General features: G+C 48.7%; 3 protein-coding genes across 3 annotated transcripts; 2 read left to right on the top strand and 1 right to left on the bottom strand.

Moving 5' to 3' along the window:
• Nucleotides 1-345: 345 nt before the first annotated feature.
• On the top strand, nucleotides 346-2,844 carry N7473_004293 (Polyketide synthase enoylreductase; the record flags this gene model as incomplete). Its single annotated transcript, XM_057150233.1, has 9 exons — nucleotides 346-418; nucleotides 481-585; nucleotides 636-671; nucleotides 727-809; nucleotides 865-1,056; nucleotides 1,122-1,191; nucleotides 1,247-1,473; nucleotides 1,559-1,955; nucleotides 2,015-2,844. 9 exons carry the CDS (start codon nucleotides 346-348, stop codon nucleotides 2,842-2,844), a joined length of 2,013 nt encoding a protein of 670 aa, XP_057010343.1.
• A 56-nt stretch (nucleotides 2,845-2,900) lies between these two features.
• Nucleotides 2,901-3,714, top strand: N7473_004294 (uncharacterized protein; the record flags this gene model as incomplete). The annotated part of the gene is made up of 2 exons (XM_057150234.1): nucleotides 2,901-3,356; nucleotides 3,409-3,714. The coding sequence occupies 2 exons, from the start codon at nucleotides 2,901-2,903 to the stop codon at nucleotides 3,712-3,714; spliced, it is 762 nt and encodes a 253-aa protein (XP_057010344.1).
• A 4,217-nt stretch (nucleotides 3,715-7,931) lies between these two features.
• Nucleotides 7,932-17,557, bottom strand: N7473_004295 (Type I Iterative Polyketide synthase (PKS); the record flags this gene model as incomplete). The annotated part of the gene is made up of 11 exons (XM_057150235.1): nucleotides 7,932-10,106; nucleotides 10,236-10,478; nucleotides 10,537-12,293; nucleotides 12,343-15,285; nucleotides 15,344-15,938; nucleotides 15,991-16,516; nucleotides 16,571-16,904; nucleotides 16,957-17,014; nucleotides 17,064-17,162; nucleotides 17,214-17,403; nucleotides 17,478-17,557. 11 exons carry the CDS (start codon nucleotides 17,555-17,557, stop codon nucleotides 7,932-7,934), a joined length of 9,000 nt encoding a protein of 2,999 aa, XP_057010345.1.
• Nucleotides 17,558-19,482: the final 1,925 nt, after the last annotated feature.

Consider the following 19,482-nt stretch of genomic DNA (forward strand, 5'->3'; position numbering starts at 1 on the left):
GGCAGGTCAGTTTCCGACCTAACCGAAAGGGCACCTAATCGGCACACTAACTTACATGATACTTGGTAAACCCAACATATTTTTGGAAAGTGGCAAAGAATCAGCTAGAAGCCCAGGAGAGGATAAATAGCAGGAGCATGCCAGTACGGAATGGACTTGTTATCGCATCAGACTCTCTAAAACTCTTCAAAGCAGCTCTGAAGGCCATTATTATTTGAGATCTTCATTGGCTCTCCAGAGAGTTATCGTTTGGCTTTCGATACAGCTCATATCCTACCGGCTATGCCATCTTACGGCTTCTAATTAATCTAAAGCGCAAAGATGACAACAATGAATTCAAAAAAAATGAACGGGAATCACGGGGTACTGGAGATCCCGACGACGCAGTGGGCACAGGTGTTTGAAAAGAAAGCTTCAGGTAAATACTGCGATGTATCCTCAATCTTATTTTGGTTTCAAGAATTGTGCTAAATACCATAGCTTTGATGTACACTCAAATTCGAGTGCCATCAATTTCCTTTGACGAGATATTAGTTCAAATCCACTATTCAGGAGTGTGTCATACTGATTTGCACGCATGGAAAGGTTTGACTCAGGGATAGACGTGGAGAATATCTTCGGTTAACTTAGAACAGGAGATTGGCCCATTGAGACCAAGAAAAATTTGGTTGGTAAGTCATCTTCTATACTCTTGAATCACTTGATAAATATTCTCACTACGGGCAGGTGGCCATGAAGGAGCCGGGGTGGTAGTTGCCCGAGGGGACAACGTCAGTCGAGTATCAGTTGGAGATCGAGTTGGGGTACAGGTAATCCTCATTTCTTCAAATTTCCAGTCACGAAATTTCTCGATGCTGACATAAGATGGTTGATCCACAGTGGATTAATGAAACTTGTGGAAGTTGCGAGTTCTGCAACGATGGTGACCAGCAACTCTGTCCTAATGCCAAAAATTCCGGTTATACTGTTAATGGTACATTTCAGCAGTATTGTGTGTGCAAAGCAACGAATGCTGTTCGCATACCGGACGAGGTTTCTTTGGACGAAGCTGCCCCTGTCAGTCAGAATCCACTTGATATGGCCCAGTTAACTTTGATGTTGCTGACGTCAGTCACGATCAGATTCTTTGTGCTGGAGTGACGGTATACAAAGCACTGAAAGAAAGTCATCTCAAACCAGGACAGGTTGTTGGTAATTCTACCAATCTCATAGCACATTCATTGTTGCGTCTAATCAAGGACCACAGCTATTGCCGGAGCCGGTGGGGGCCTCGGTACCCTCGCTTGTCAGTATGCCAAAGCACTTGGATATCGTGTACTGGCGCTTTCGACAGGGTCCAGCAAGCAAGCTATGCTGGTGGAAGAGATTGGAGTTGACTACTTCGTGGACTATATCGCCTCCCAAGAGAATCTGATTCCTGAAATTCAGGAACTTACCGGGGGAGGACCTCATGCTGCCATTGTGGTCGCATCAGTAGAGTGGCCAATTGGTCAGGCTATTCAGGCAAGCTCCATGAGATTGACATACTGTCTTGTCTTTGAACTAATCTTGTACCTAGTACGTCCGGCCAAAAGGAACGGTCGTCGTTGTCGGTCTGCCTAAGAATGCCGTCATTACGGCTGATCTGTTTTCGACGGTCTTGAAGCAAAAAATAGTGAAGGGGTCGTACGTCGGAAGCCCTGCTGAGACCGAAGAGGCACTAGTATTCTATGCGAAGAAACGCTTCCCTATTCAGTATCAAATAGTTTCCCTTGAAGAGCTTCCCGCAGTCTTTGAGAAAATGGAGCAGGGCAAGATGCAAGGACGGACTGTGCTGAAAATCCCTACTTCCCAGACAATGGTGGATGGTCTAATAGGAAAAGCCCCAAAATTTCGGCCCAACGAATATAACATTGGGACATTGCTGGCATCGCGGCTGGAAGAGATTGGGATCAGGGATTATTTTGTCGTTCCCGGTAAGGCTCGGCCTGCGAGAGGTTCTAACTCTGAGAACCATGCTAACTAGACTCCTAAGGGGACTTTAACCTGACTCTCATCGACCAAATTCTGAAAAACCCCAACCTCCGGATGGTGGGCTGCTGCAATGAATTGAATGCCGGCTATGCTGCCGATGGGTACTCACGATCATCTCCCGCTCGGGCTGCAGTTGTATTTGTCACCTTTATGGTAGGAGGGCTGTCGCTGCTCAACGCAATTGCCGGTGCATATTCCGAACGACTGCGGGTCATTGTTGTCTCCGGGGCTCCTCCAACCGACACATTTGGACAAGATTGTTTGATTCATCATACGACTGGGCTGAAAGATCGAGACCAGGCAATCCGAATGTTTGAGCATGTGACTACAGCTTCCGTCCGTCTGGATCTCAAAGCAAATCCGGCATCTGTCCTGGATCAGGCACTTCTCCGTTGTCTTGAGAACTCACTTCCGGTTTATATCGAGCTCCCGGCTAATCTTGCCGAGTACTCATGCGACGTTCCCAGACCGCTCATCCTCTCGCGACCACGAGGATCTCTACCTAGTCTTGTCCAAGACGCATTAGATCTCTTTACTAGGTACTGGAGGGAAGCACAAAGCCCGGTAATACTCGTTGGACCACTTGCGCGACACGGCCTAACCCGGGATACTCTGCTTTCTTTTATCGAGAAGTTAGGATGTCCTGTGTTCTGCCAGCCCGACGCCAAGTCCCTAGTCCCTGAAGAACATCCCCAGTTTCAGGGTACTTTCTGGGGGTCAATTTCGGACCCAGCATGCATTGATGTGGTGATGAATTCTGACTTGTGGGTTGGGATCGGGACACGTTCGTCCGATTACAACCTGGTAAAGGGGCCCACCCCCCGATGTTAGATCTAAGCCCTGATCATCTTCGGGTACCGAAGGGTAATTTGATCGGTCCTGCCACAATGGCTGATCTATCGGAGCGTATTGTCCATTCCAATCTCACTGGCTACTGCATGGAGAGCCACAATTCCGCCAGCCATGAGGCAACCCCCTCGAACGGGACAAGTATGGAGAGCTCTATTAGCCAGCCCCTAACGAGAGCAGGAATTTTGAAGGCAATCCAGTCCTTATTACAACCTAATGATACCCTGATAGCGGAAACTGGTGACAGCTGGTTCAATGCGCAGATGATCAAACTCCCGCCCCGGGTAGACTATCAAATGCAGCTGTTGTATGGTTCTATCGGATGGAGTTTACCAGCAGCAATGGGTTCTCAACTTGCCCGGCCAGAAGGGCGTTCAGTCTTAATGATTGGGGATGGGAGCTTCCAAATGACAGCCCAGGAGTTGAGCACGATGATTCGATTGAAAATGAACTCCGTGATTTTCATCTTCAATAACATGGGATACAGAATTGAGGTAAGAGTCGAGGCCAGCTTTGGATCAACAACTAATTATCCGAATCTATCAGAGTGCAATCCACGACGGTCCATATAATTACGTCAGCAATTGGAACTATGCTCTCTTTGCGGAGACCTTGTGCAATATATCCCACAGCCCTGGAAACGGGAACAACTATCTGACAGAGGTGGAAAGAAGAGATCAAAACAATCCAGCTCTATTTGTGATGCGCATCAAGACCCACGACGATTTACTATTGGCAGTGGATCGTGTTCTGAGAGAACCAAATAAGCTGGCAGTTCTCGAGTGCTGCATTCATCCCTGGGATATAAGTGAAGCTTTAGCTCGATTTGGTCAGGCTCTCGGCCAAAAATAATGGTCAGCATACCAGAATGCTGTGCCATGGCATCTGCCACACCCGCAGCTATGGTTCTTGAGAGTATTCGATGTTTACGCACATAGTTTACTTCGCTTTAAATTATTTTTCCAGAATCTTCAGAGGAAATACGGCCCATCAGACTTCATATAGTTTGAGCGTGGCTAGTTCACTTGAGACATTTGACTGAGGCTCCAATTTCTCTACATACAAGACAAGAGCGCATCAGGAACAATGCCGCAACATCGAAATAATTGCTGCACTATCTACACAAAGAAGAAAATTGATTGAAAATAAATTTGGACTTTAACTTCTATGTATAGTCACTTGCATCTCATCAAAAATGAATAATAAATCAAATTTCCTCTGAATTACAAGAAAAATTGTGTGTGTTGTGATTTGGGCTGTGGCTGCTCAGGAATGAAGCCGCAACATCGGAAATAATTCCTGCTCTATGTATGAGAAGAACCAAGTTGATTTCCAATCAACTTGGACTTCGCGTTGTATATATACCCTCATGTTTTCCTTCAAGAAGAAGTATTAAGCTTCCTTTTTGCAACTTACAACAGTGTGCTCACTAGAGTGAATCAGGAGTCATATGAGAGCTCACTGTCCGTGTAGCGCCATACAATCTTCAAATAAAGATGAAATTTAGAGACGCTTTGCACCTACGAATGAAAAGCAAATCGGGGTCTTGCATGTAACTCGGACAGGGGTGTGGCGCCAGGGTTGTTTATGTGAGAGTCGGGAAGCACACAGTTCCTATTGGGGGATTACTCCTATTTATAGCTGACTAAGGCGGGGCGCAACCGGAAGGAGACGGCAGTATCCTAACATGATCGACATCACAGCTCAACCCCAAGCAAAATAAGCCATAACTAGCGCAATCGGCGATTACTGGATACAAGGAGGTATACAAGGAGCCGAAAAGGACGGAGGGTGATGGAGACTCATCCACCAGGCCCTGGTGGGAACCAGAAACCTTTCAAAATCATCCCCAGCCCGTTCGCAGCTTCTCACCCCACCACCGAATCCACCTTGTCGTCTAACCGAACCACCCCACAACGCATCGTGAAGCCCCTCTTACGCATCTCAACCACCTATTCAACCCTCGCAGCCAGAGCTATCTCATTTCAACGCCAGCTCCATACTGGTGTCACGCCCCATCAAATTGCCCAAATTGGTCTCTACCACCAAGTCCGCTGGAGTGGGCGACACCGCATGTTGCTTTACCTGTGAGACCGTGGTCCCGCTGAAGGCCATCCAGGAAAACCCCACTGGCGATTTATCGAAAATACACAAAGAAGACTGCTTATGGCAAGTTATTTGCCATGACCTTAGACCATTTCTACCGTCTCCATCTAATCACGCCGGCACGCCCTCTTCCGCAACCCCATCTACCCATATCACCGCTCCCGATTCTAATTCGCGACCCGAACCTTACCCGGCACCAACAGCTCCCACACCAGAGATCCAAGCGGAACTCGACCTTGAGACTCCTGCCGAGTTACTACCCGCCAGGCTCGAATCAGAACCGCTAGCATCGCTACCAGCCACCTGTCCTCCACGACCCATCCGACCAACCCCGACAACCACCTCTCTCCCCCAATGTCAACCACATACCTACGCCTCTGTTCTCCAGCAACCTATCACATCTTCACCGCAGCCGACGACTAAACCTCAACCCTACGCCTCCCAACCCCATACTTACAATCGAATATCTTCACCGCCATTTCCTTAATAAACCGTCGCCATTCAAGCTTGACAAAAGCAAAATGAAACGCCCAAGAACCGCATCCGCCGCCCAATCATTGTCCAGGTTCTTAAATTCAGCACTGCCAGCATTCTCGCGATTTCTAGTGGAAATGCAGCCAGCCGAGGACAACTGTTGGCCGCCTTATCTGGGAACTCATTATAGCCGCCCCATGAGGGCAGCCTAATACCGCAAATGGCAACAAGGCCACGACAGGCTTTACCAAGTGAGGCTCAAAGTTCACCGTCCAGGAAGTTTGGAACAATCTCAGGGATCAATCAGCATGTATTTAGAAAGTAGTTGTATCCTGCATATCGCTTTTAAAGTTGGATTATAAACCATAGCCCGCTAGGCTAGGTACGGATTCGTATTTTGGCCTAGTTGGGTAAAGCAACTTTTTGCTGCGAGGGGTCGGGGTAAATGACGTCAACCAACCAACCAACCAACTAGCGCAATCAACAACCGTGACGGATCGCATCCCGGGCATCAATCAGCCTTGGCAGAGGGGATTCCTGGCACCGCCACTGCCTTTGATAGCACGCGGATGACGCAACACGACGCGACGCGCTTCTGTCCACCTACAATTTTGAGCGGCCCTAATCTCAGCCTCATTGAACACCCCGGAACACCCCCTCGCACACAGCAATGGTTCTCATCCAGAAAAGTGGCCTATAGCGCCGCCGTTGACCTTGCAGCTGACGCACCGCGATGAACAAGGCCTTTTGTCCTCCGATCTCTCATCTTTCTCGGTCGCATTCCACGTCTGCTCTTCGAGATCTCACTTTGATTTGCGAATCACGAAGGATAAGGGTAGGCCGTTGCTTATGGTAGAGGAGTAGTGTGTACTGCAAACGCGGTTCGCAACTCCCCAAGGCGCGCTGATGAGGTGATCAATGTTGTTATACTGGCAAGGCTTGTTGATTCATGCGGTGTTTAGTTTAGTGACACTTTCAAGCCACACCATATCTATGCGAGAGCGTACTTCCATCCATACCTGCACGGCCCCTGCCGACACAGCTCCTTGCAATTCCCCCGGCATCTGACTCGGTGCTTATAAGAGTGACCCGATCTGTCGCTTCGTCCGGCTCCACTGGAGGGAAAGGTGGGAGTTGTTTGCTCCTGCTCACAAGTTGTTGGCTGAACCTTGGTCGAAGGTTCCTCGTGTTTCTTGCCAGTAGGATTCTTCGCTATCCCGACAGTCTTTTCCATGTGCGATCTGCCACGATACCTCCAAGTGCATTGACCGAAGTACCAAGGAGACTATGGGATCAGGGAATATCGCCTCGCAATGACTGGTCGCAGGTCACGGATGTCGGATACGAGGGTTGATCTGTCTGGGAAGTGGTCCTTATCAGACCATCATGAGCTATTTTTGTTGATTTTTGTTCCCCTCGTACACTGCTGACATCGCTGTCAGTGAGACTAACGAGGAAAATGTTGGTAGAAGTCAGGAATCAGGTGTAGTAGCCCCCTAAGTTCGTGGGACAGACGCAAGTGGAAGCCCACAATACGAAGACAGAAATCGCATACATATTCGCACAGCATCAATTTGGTGTAGTGATTCGAGGCTGCAGCAGATCAGGAATCCAGCCGGATCGGAATGAAGTCGAGAGATCCCTATGTCAAGCGTGAAATCCTCAATTCATAACTAGCTTCAACCCCCGACTGACCTTTCAACATTAAACAAATCATGCTTTGTTTAACAGTTGACCATAGTTGTCCTTCAAAGAAAGGAGGCCGTTGTATACTCAGCAGTAATTGAAATATGTTGGGATACAGGACAAGAGCGCATCAGGAACAATGGGGAAGCATTAGAATTAAATTCTGCACTAATTAGACGAAGAAGACAGTTGATTGGACATTAGTTAGTACTTTCACTTCTATACACAGTCGCTTCTTTGTTACGAAAAAGAATAATTCAACCCACATTCCTCTGAACTCCAAGAAAATCTATTATGCCACTAGAGTGAATCAGGGGGCTGTCTATGTAGTGCCGTACAATCTTCCAATCAATATGGAATTTAGACGCTGTGCACTACGAAGGAAAAGCAAATCGGGTGTTGCATGTAACTCGGACAAGGACAAGGTGCGAGTGGCGCTAGGGGTGATTTATTTGGTCGACTCACCGCCAGTGGTGGAGGAGCACTAACTACGCGCCGTCTTAGCGCCCAGGTATTGCCCAACCCGCAAAAGACCATGATTTTCTTTAGAAGATAATCGTGGTCTTTTCTATGTTCAAAAATTAAAGTCTACTAATGAGCCGATTTCTCGGGCTCTGGGCGTCAGGGCGAGTTTCTCAGGAAGATACCTTCAAACGACTGCGCAATTATTTTGCGAAGGTAGGTGGCATTGTATCATTATGCCGTTACGGCCAAAACTGTAGAAGGGACAGCGGAGCTTCCAAATAGGAAAACACTGAGATAAGAGCTGCTCAGCTTGCCAGCACGTTTACCCGCGGACCAGCCTAGTGCATTTCCCACTCTTGCATCCACTTCATCACCCACTCCTCCTGAACCGGTTCCATCGAAGCTAAGCTGTTGCTTGCAGCTAGGGCCCGCCGCATTTCGGGAGTTACGGCTTCCTTCCTTTCCCCAAGGACCCGGAAAAGTTCCAAGAAGTAACTTGCCGGGTTCTGACTAGCACTGCCCTGCGTCCCACTGGTTGTGGATTTCTTTAACGCATTGATCCAAGTGTCGAAAGGCACAGTTTGAACAGAAACCCCTTTCCGGTTTAAATAAGCGATGATAGCGGGGAGAAGGACACTCCATTGGGCGGACCGCGGGTTTACGACGTTGTAGACTGTCGGGAGAGGAGGAGACGTGATCTCGGCGCCGTCCATCAGCTCCATGACGATTTGCGCAAAGATATCCACAGGGACCCAGTCGATAGTATCAGCTCCCTTCATTGTCTCAGGCAAGAGGCCTAAATACCGCCCGCTGGCAATTATGCTGGGAAACCATTCGGTTCTATTCCACATGCCTTTCCTATGCACTGGGCCAGTAAGTTGTCCGGCCCGAATCACATACGTCAAGACCCCGCAACGCTTGCTTGCAACACTCAACAATTGCTCGGCAACCAGCTTCGATTCAGCGTAGCCCAAGGGAACTGCTGCATTGTGATCATCTATGATCTCTTCCGGGATGAATCCTGGATGGTGCCTTTGCCAGTCAATAACAGATGAGAGGCTGGACAGAAAATAGATACGTGGCGTCTTGGACGATGAGATACTGAATTGGATAACGTTTCGCACACCGCAAAGATGATCATGCTCAAATGCCTCGACGGGGGAAATGAAATCGAGTTTCCATGCAGCGTGGACCACATGCGTTACCGAAGATAGCAACGACCTGTAGGTTTCTGGAGCGAGGCCTAGGTCATGAGCACCCAGTTTGGCTTGAACAAACTCCACTCGATCGAGGGTGAAATTGGTGGGAAGGCCACGCAAAGCATTCGCCTCAATCTGTCGTTCCCTGCTGTTGATCGACCGGTTGATGCAGATAATTTTGATGACATTGGGATGCTGGAGCAGACGCTCCAGCAGATATGAACCCGCTGAACCAGTGGATCCGATGAGCATCACAGTCCAGTTCTCATCTTCCACCGGCGGATGCCTTGCAGGCTGTAGACCACGGGAGTACTGCTCAAACAACGCACGCATTTTTCGTACTCGGTGCGGTTCCTTCAAGCCTTTAGTCCCGTTTTGGTTATCCCGAGGAATCGCATTCTCCGTAACTTCTCGTCTTCCGTCACTCAGAGGATCCGCTGAACGACTTTTCCGGTCGCTCGTTATGCGAACTGCTGGACCAAGAAGCTCGGATTTGGTCGCGATTCGATGGGACAAGGTGGCAATAGAGCCCTTTCCAAGAATCTCAAAGAGCGGTATATCAGCTTTGATCTCATGCAAAACCCAATTGCGCAGCTCAACGCCGATGAGTGAGTCGACACCCAGGGCGGCAGTAGTATGATTTGGACTGATGTTATCCTTGGGTATCATCAATAGTCGAGATAATTTGTCAATAACCGCTTCTTGTAGAATTAACGACCCTTCCTCTAGGGTTTGGGCCTTTTGGAGACGGTAAAGGAGCACTTTGGCCAGATCATTATTATCTCGAATCCTCATCACTGACACGGAACGTAAATGAGAGAACTTGGGATCCTGTGTCCATAGCGGCTTCCGACGATCTTTGCCAAATTCTTCAGAGTCGAGGACGAGGTCCTCAGAGATATGTAAACCAGTAATGACCTGAGAAGACTGATTCTCAGAAGACTGGGTCACAACAAACTGTAAGATCGCACGAAGTTCCTCGATGTCAATTTCGTCGTAGAGCTGCCGCTTCAACTTGGCTTTCGTCTGGTCATTTTCAAATACATATCCCGCCCCTTGAACGACACCCAGGTCGATGGTTACCGACGGGAGGCCCATGGAGACTCGGTGACAGGATAAAGCGTCTTGGAAGGCTGACGCTGCGGCGTAATTACTCTGTCCTGGATTTCCTACCACGCCAACAGCCGAGCCTAGAATCACGAAGAAGTCCAAATCGGTCCTCAGGAGGCATCGGTGAAGGTTCCATGATCCACCGACCTTGGGGAGGAGGACGGATTCATAATCGTCGAGAGTCATCTTCTCGAATGAGATGTCCTAATTTCGAAATATCAATACACGATACTTCAGTATAGTAGGTCAACTTGCCTTCAAAACCATTGCACATTGTATAATTCCGCGTATGGGACGTTTCTTTACTGCGCACTCTTCCAGGATTTCAGTTACCAGTTTTTCATCACAGACATTGCCAGTGTGACTCGTGACGGTAGCACCATCTTTCTCGAGATCCTTGACAAATTCCTGGGAGCCGTGCGAGTTTGACCCGTTGCGAGATAGGAAAACGATGTTCTTCGCCCCATTCCAGACCATCCACTGAGCAATGGCCTTCCCAAGACCACCTAGGCCACCGACTAGCAGATAGGAAACATCGTCCCGGAACACAGAGTTGGTCAACACTCTCACGGATGCCTGCAGATAGATCATGTTAATGTAATGCCCACTGTGGTGAAGAATGGGGTCTGGTTACTTTGACCTGATCCCCCGGTTGTGGGGCAATGACGATCTTCCCTATATGCTTCCCTCCCTGCATCAATCGGAAAGCAGCCTCAACCTCGGACATTGAAAAGACCGTAATGGGTTGAACTGGTTCGATGACCTTCTTTTCAAGTAACTCCATAATTTTTGCCAAGATCTCGGCAGCGTAGTCGCTCTTGTGGTAGAGAATGGTGTCGAGGTCAATGGCAGAAAAACTGACATGGCGCAGAAATGGCTCCATCTCCAGGAGACTGTTGGAAAAGAGGTCTCGCTTGCCGATTTCAACGAAACGACCAAACATGGAAATGCAATTCCACGACTCTCTCAGTCCATCCCCGGATAGCGAGTTCAGAATAACGTTAACTCCTTTATTTTCGGTCAATCTCATGACGCCTGAGGCGAATGTGGTGTCTCTGCTAGAGAAGATGTGATCTTCGGCAATGTGATACCGCTCCATGATGAACTGCCTCTTCTCCACTGTGCTCACCGTGGCAAATACCTCAGCTCCAATCCACTGAGCCAAGGCAATCGCCGCTTGGCCAACCCCACCTGCAGCGGCATGGATGAGCACAGTCTCCCCTTTGCGGAGGCGTGCTGTTTCACATAACGATATGTAGGCCGTGGAATATACGGCAGGTACTGAGGCAGCCTCCTCGTAGGTCATCTCCCGCGGTATTCTTTGGACCAATTTCTTGTTGGTGCGGACATAGTTGCCGAATGCCCCGATTACCCAAGCAAAGACGCGTTCGCCTACACCGACGGACTTCACATGATTTCCAATACTTCGGACAATCCCACCGCACTCATACCCCAGCGGCCCACTTTCAATGTGACCCATGGCAGTCAGGACGTCGTGGAAGTTCAGACCACAGGCTTTAATCTCTATCTCCACCTCGTCATCTCCCAGTGGAAGAGCAAAGGCTGGATTGTCCACGAATATGAACGAGTCCAGGAGGCCTGGTATCTCTATCTCCAGATGCAAAAATCGAGAGGTCTGACTGAAAGCCTGCTGCGCAGATCGTTTCGGCGCAGCTCTCGCTGAGATGTAGTCGTTCATCTGATGATTTTCGAGAACGCGGGGAATGGATATGAGTTTATCCCTCACACAAAATTCATTATCGCATTCTGTTTTGTCACTTTCGAGACTGAAAGCGGATCGGAAGACACCTATGATCGACTCTATATCTGTTGTTTCATCATGGGGAGTTTGAGGGTCAAGGTCAAGCGTCACCAACTTAGACAATTTAAACTCGCACCTTAGTGCACAGAATAGACCAGAGACCAAACTGGCTTCGGGCATTTCTGACGAGGGAGTTCTACCTCCACGAGAAACCCACAGAACAGCCTGGGCCGTTGTGATGGATCTTTTGATGGCATTGAACTGGGCAGAACTGAGACAAGAGAGAATTGGACGGTTGAGCTCGATGAGAAAAATGCAGGCCTTACCATCCACCTGAGCGTTTTCCAGTGAGTTCAATGTTGGTGGCACTCCAACAACCTTAGCCAAGGACCCTTGCAAAAGATCTAGGAATGTACTCTCCAGCGATCCGTCGTGGATCAATGTTACCTCGGGGTACTTATCTTCCACAGCAGACAGCGCAGTAGATACGATAAGACTGGCTAGATGGTCCTTCCTTTTTGGCTGGTCCCACAAGCATGCGTCCAGCCCACTGAAGCCGTTCTTCTTCAGGACTGCCTCCCACTGGGATTCCGCCAGAGTTGGAGCCATCTCACGGCTTTCCTCGGTAGCTGCAAAATGGGTTAAAGACCATACACATACCAGCATCAGAAGTCTCACCTAACCACCATCCAGGTAGAGTCCCGAAGATCAAGGAAACACGAACGGCCGGATGCGTTATCTCGACCATAATCAGTTTCCCGTTTGGTTTTAAAAGGCTTCGGATATTCTGCATTGTGTTATCCAGGCTCCGAGTAGCATGCACAACATTGGCTGCAAGGATCAGATCGAACTCCTGTTTCTGGAATCCTTGCTCTTCGGGATCACACTCGATATTAAGCTTCTTGAAGCTCATGAGACCTGACCAGGCGTTGAATTTAGCCCGTGCTTTCTCGAAGAAACCGGAGGAGATATCCGTGAATGCATAGTGACTAAAGCGAGCGTCACGGTTGTCATGTCCACCTAATGCCAGCAACATCGGCAACGTTGACCCGCCGGTACCGGCGCCAATCTCCAAGATGTTCATATTCGGTAATTTGTGACTGATCTTGTCGACGTACGAAGCCAGTTGTGCCGAGGAGCGGTCGACACCGATGCCGTTGCTGTACAATTCATGAAGCAGGTCATTTTCCATCATCAGGTCTAGAGGCTGGGCTTGATTTGTCAAAATGCGAACCAGATTGCTTCCCACCTTATCAAGCAACCGGCCGTCGGGGCTTCCTTGAAGCTCATTGCGGAGTTTGTCAACATTAACAGAGTCACGGGCTGCTTCCAGTAAATTGAGAGTCTCCAGCTTGCCAGCTGAGGCAAGGTTGGATTGCAGTTGCATCCACTTATAGTATCGTTGATGGTGCGGCTGCATATTGTCATAGTCTGACTCTTTCAGCACCTTGAGCGCATCCGCAATGTATTGGAGGGAAATGTGATCCAAAATGGAAATTGTGATGGGGTCAACAGCGCCCGATGTTGCGGAGAAGAGCTTTCTGGACATTTCAGGAGTGAGCATGTCGACATCAGGTTCCCAAGACATGTTATAGCAGAGCTTTCTCCGCTCCACATTCTGTTTTAAGTCTCTGCCTGAGAGTGAGACACATTTCAATTTCTTAACCTCGACGAGAGTGGACTTGTCACGGTTAGAATCGTCAACCACCGTGATGACCGTTTCAGTTTCGTGAGGACCCTTGAACTGGGTAGACGCATGGACTGAAAACTGATGGCCTGCGGTCTTGTTGATGTCTGCGGCGACGAAAATTTCCTTGATAGACTTTGGCAACATAGGTGATTCAGGTGTCCCAGTGCTCATTAGTGAGATGATGAAGGTCTGGAGAATGGCGTCCATTGTGGCCGGGTGGACGACATGGGGATATTCAAAACCTTGTGGCATGACAGCTTTCGTATCGGGAATTGCGACGGTACATAATGCTTGGCAAGGTCCGCCATATGCGTCGACCAAGTTTTTGAAAGTCCCACCAAATTTAAGCTGAAGAGTTTCAAGGAGGCGATACACTCCTTGGATGTCAATGACTTCGTGGCAAGCAGTTGCCCCATCTGCAAATTTCTGCCGGTTAGTCTCCAGCACCTGGCTTTTCTCTCTGGTGTCAATCCCTGATTTCGATTCTTTCCCCTCCATAGCAATCAGACCACGACAATGCTCGGACCACCCTTCCTCTTTGCTATGTGAGTAGAGGCAAAATTCTTGCCAAGTAGTTGAAGAGCCGCTACTACTTCCATTAAATGGACGAAGAACAAAATTTGTTTCAATGCCGTCAGAGTCATCGGGAATCACAAGCGCCTTGCTGATATCAAGGTTTCGTAGCCTAAAACCAAGTGCGGTAGTGTCTTGATCCGAGATGCATTGTGCAACTGCTTCGATGGCCATTGAGATGTATCCAGCAGCCGGGTAGACAATACTGGATTGCACCACATGATCCCGCACCCAAGGGATATCCGATACACGAAGAATGTTTCTCCACCTCGGCTCTAACTCATTGAAATCATTGACAGGGGCGCCCAGGAGGTCATGTCGGGGATGTTTTCTGTACCGATGGTTCGTGCTGAGGCGACTCTCGTACCAATGGCTAACGGTATGCTTCCACGCATAGGGGGGTAAGTCCACTAGAACACGCGGCAAACTTTGGGACCTGGGAAGGTTGATGGCGTTCATCTTGAGGGGATACCCCGCGGTAAATATTGCAGATGCAGAGTCAAGTATGGCGGCCACATTATCCCTGTTTCGGCGCAAGGTAGATGTGTACTCAATGTTTGCATCTTTCAATTCCGGAGTTGCCAGGATCTGTTTCACGGAGCTTGCTAGAGCAGAGTGTGGGCCAATCTCAATGAGAAAGTCGATGGCGCTGTCTCGCCTTTCTAAGCCTTGATGGTGTGCTTGTTGGGAGCGAAGGCACAAATTTCGCACAGATTCGACAAATCTTACAGGGGAAAGCATATGCCTGACCCAGTATTTGGCATCTAGGTCTATGGCTTCAACAAGCTGGCCAGTAACCGAACTCCAAAATGGAACTCTGATCAGCGGGTTCGTTCGTAGATCCCGCAATGCCATGAGATAGTCGTCTGCAATGGCTTGCATATGATTCGAATGATACGCGGTGTCCGATTTGAGCTTGCGAGCAAAGACTTCTTTGGATTGAAGCTGTCTGAGGAGCTCCTCGATGGCCGAAGCATCACCAGACAACGTCACGTTGGAGGGACTGTTTATGCAAGCAACGGTGACGTATCCTGAAGAAACAGTCGAGATATAAGTCTCAGCCTCCTCCTTGGATACACCGACAGCAATCATGGCACCAGGAAGATGAGGAGCTTTGCTGGAGATGTTCGTAGAGAGCAATCCTCTGAAATAAGAAATTGACAGGGCCGCATCCATTGTTAGGGCGCCTGCGGCATAAGCCGCAGCAGCCTCCCCACTTGAATGCCCGACAACTGCAGAGGCTTGAACACCCCATGACTGCAGGAGGTTTACTAGGCCTATCTGGATGGCAGTACACAGCGGCTGGCAGATGGCGGCGATGTTGATGTTGGTTGTGCTTGCGTCGCGGTCCAGCTCGTCTATTCTTTGTCAGAACCTCAGTGGCATGACATTTTTTCAGTGAAACATTTCCCCTACCGAAGATCGACCATGTTGCTCCCATTTTTTGCAAATAGCAATTAGCCTCGACCAAAGTCGACTCAAACACCGGAAACGCGTGGATCAGCTCTTGTGCCATTCCGTGCCATTGGGCTCCTTGACCAGTAAACACTAAACCAATTCTTGGAACCTTTGTGGATAACCGCGTTATAGTCGGGGCTTGGAGTGACTCGACGAGTTCTGCTGCTGACGCTGCTGAGACTGCAGTCTTCCATGGCAGCATAGACCGGCGCTGATTCAACGTGTAAGCAAGGTCCTCCATGAAACATTCCACCTGGTGAGGGGTATGCATTTGAACGTAGTGTTTTAGATTCTGCAGGGACATTTTCAACGTTTCCTTGTCGTTGGAAGTGACCACGAAAAGCCGCCGTTGACCATCGCTTTTTCCCATCACAGTAGGGTCTTTGCCTGTCTGAGGGGATACTGATCGATGAGATGATTTCATTCCACGTAGGGCAAGATATTGGCCTGCATCTTCCATGATAAGGTGTGCGTTCGTACCCCCGAACCCAAAACTATTGACCGACACACGTCGAACACCATCAGATGGCCACGATTCCAGTTTCAAAGGTACCTGTTCTGCAAATCAGCCTCTGTCGAACAAAAGTTTGAAGGAGCATAGATACCATGAGTTTCCATTCCTCCAAAGGGATGCGTGGATTTGCTCGTCTGAAATTGAGGCTCGGGGCGATGGCCCCATTTTCAAGCATCTTCACACACTTGATCACGCCCGCTAGTCCACTTGTAGACTCCAAATGCCCAATATTTGTTTTAACCGATGCAAGGCGGAGTGGCTGATGACTCGGTCTTCCTTCACCAAACACTGCTGCAATGGCTTCGGCCTCAACTGGATCACCCGCTGCTGTCCCAGTACCGTGCGCTTCGATGTAACTGGTGTCCAGAGGACTTAAATCTGCTCTTATATAGGCAGAGCGAATCAGTAATTCTTGCGCATCACGGTTGGGTAATGTTATGCCTGCGGTTCTTCCATCTTGGTTGGTGAAAGTTTCTCGAATCACTGCTCTGATGGGATCGCCATCCCGCAGGGCATCATTTAGGGTTTTCAAGACAATGCAGGCAATCCCTTCGCCACGGGCATACCCTTCGGCACGGTCGTCGAAGGTATAACATCGCCCGTCAGGTGAAAAGAAGCTGAAATCTGGTCAGCACTGTACCCTGCTCCCGAAGACCTGTGCAAACACATACCCCTGTCGAGTCATTTCAACTGCTCGATCCGGATTGATGATCAGGTTTGCGGCTCCTACAATTGCTTGTTTAGATTCACCGGAACGTAAATCGTTACATGCTGTATGCATAGCTACGAGGCTCGACGAGCAAGCGGTGTCAATGGTGACGCTGGGGCCCCTCAAGTCGAAGAAGTGAGAGATTCTGTTGGACAGGATCGAGGGAGCGTTTCCCGTGGATTGATACACGGGAAGGTTCTCTGGGTCACTTCTCAGCAGTTGATCATAGTCCAAATTAAAAGCTGATGTGTAGACTGAGGTGTTGGTCCCTCTGATACTGTCCATGCGAATACCCGCTGAAAAATGAACGTCAGCGACTAGAAGCATTCATGATGCCGCGCGACTTACCGCTCTCCAGAGCTTCGTAAACGCACTCAAGCAGAATCCTCTGTTGGGGGTCCATGGCCTGGCACAGTCAGCTACATACAATTCCTGCGTGTATGATCCCAAAGTACCTTCGCTTCAGTTGGACTTATCTGGAAAAATTGAGCGTCAAAATGAGAGATATCTTGCTTCAAGTAATATCCGCCACTCATGACCATCTGTGCAAAAGGCTGTTAAAAGCAGCCACGAATTTAGTTCGACGGGGGACGGGATGTCCATACGGAACCATTCCTTTCAACATTCGGATGATAAAAGGAGCTCGCATTGAATCTGCTAGGTGGGTGTTCCGACCAAGCATCTCGTCCTTGGGCACATAACTCCCAGAATTCCTCGGGGGTGTTTGAGTCCCCAGGGAAACGGCAGCTCATCCCAACAATGGCAATTGCCTCTGTTCTATCAGGAGAATATTGTCTGGAAAAGATTTAGAGGAGCGGTCAACCATGACGTCAAATAATTGGACATAGGAACTAGTTTCAGGTATATACCGTTTCATTCCCTTCATCTGAGAATCCACAGAAGGGCTGGTGTCATTCACGGCCGTAAATCCCTTAAGAACTTGAGACATATCTGCCTCTGGTCAGATCCAAAAATTTCAGGTCAAGATAGTATAGATACTAAGATGCTAATCGTAAGTTCAAGAACCCAACGTTGAGTCTGAGTTCTAAATCCAGAGATCCTACTCCGAACCGTCTATATATAATAAGATTTGGACATCACCTGACTGGACTCAGCATACACGTATCACAGCTTATAAGCTAATGCACCTGAACGCTCACCTGTCCATACGTACACCGACTTTTCTCTAGATTTTATTAACTTAGGACATAAAACGATTAAGCCCATTCCTAGTAGAGCACCCTGTGCGTTAGGGCGGGGTTACCAACACATACATACTGTGTAACCTTCCGTTTACCCTTATCATTGGCGATGTGTGCTAAGGTAATTGATCCAGGAAATTAGTCAGCAAATATGGTATTATTTACATGCCTAGAACGACTAGAGTAGCTGCAAAGCACACCTACTGCTTAGTCCCGAATCGGGAATTGCCAACTCTTGGAATTCGTATTAAGCAAGGATAGACAAGGATAACGGCAAATATATTCTTACTTTCGCAACCGTTATCTTCAGGTCGCTTGGCCTACATCCACCCATTGAAAAAATCGAGGAGTCTGCTGCCGAGTATTTTCTCACAACATGACCGTGCATCTCGGGCATACAAACCTCAACATAGACCTTATACTCCAACCCAGGTTTCATGGATTAGGAGGCCAAGTAGGAACGCATTCGGAAGAGACCTAAGTCAGAGCCCATCTTTTGCGCTTGAATATGGAACGGCAATACTATATGAGACAAGGTCCTTCCGCACCCTCCGCACCCTATTCACTTTTTCTCTTCTATCGTATATATCACTCTATTAACAGCCGGGTTCAAAAGGACACCCCTTCATAGTTGAGTTTACTGAAGAAGCTATTACCATATCCTTTGCGTGTACTTTGAATTACTGTAACGGCTACATGTTGTGCTCAATCGATCGTCATTAGATGACCCAAGTGTAATGGGGCCATGTACGTCAGCCCCCGGCCTATAGAAAGGCAATGTCGCTTACCGATATAGCGACGTGCAGACGTCTCTCAACGGAACCCATTGATGACTTGGCCTTCTCCGAGATCTTGATAGCTTAGAAGTTCCAGCGACAGTTTGTGGAGTCGATCATTTCCCCCGTCGCCTTTGCCTTAAACTCAACCATTATACTTGAGATGAGCCATTTCTGCCCTTGGTCCGCTACGCCGGCCTCTCGGCCTGTCCTACAAGTCAATCGGTTGTGGAGGTTCCACATATCTAGGTGCATTCTCCCTCTGGTCTTTCTGGATCCTTATGCAGCGGGAATTCAAATTTGTCTTAGCGACGCAAAGGGTGAATAAGAGCCTTGCCGGCCTTGGGTGATGGCGTTTGCCTCATTGCGCAACCGAAGAGGGCCAGGATCAAACTGTTCAGCTAATGTGACCGACTTCAGTGTGTCGGCCGGTCTCCGTACTCTCACGATGATTTCAAGATTTCGTGACGACCATGGCGAGATGTTGGTCTTTGAACCTGTAAAGCCGCACGGCGATATTGTCGGATCACGTTCGTGTCCATTTACTGGAGATGGCGGATTGCTATTCGAAAAGGTACTGCATGATTTGCTCTGCCCTTCACTGGAACGAAAATCAAAAATATAGAAATATTTGGGGGTATGGGTGAAGGAGCAGTGAGATCCTTCGCAATGCTACAGTCAGGTTACAAAAGTATTTAGACCCCCTGCTCACACCGCCTAGAACACTCCCTACCGCCTACTATTTCCACTTGGCTAGAAAATAGGCCATATTGCTACGAGGCCGCAATTTGCGAAATAACCTGTAAACAGATAGTCCTATATACACTTAGCCCTCTCATTTCATCTAATATTCTATCCATCGTTATGGAAATCAATTTCTTGGACTCTCTGGGGGA

Source organism: Penicillium subrubescens (assembly GCF_028828155.1).
Source record: "Penicillium subrubescens strain IBT 31985 chromosome Unknown utg000003l_segment0_segment0, whole genome shotgun sequence".
NCBI lineage: Eukaryota > Fungi > Ascomycota > Eurotiomycetes > Eurotiales > Aspergillaceae > Penicillium > Penicillium subrubescens.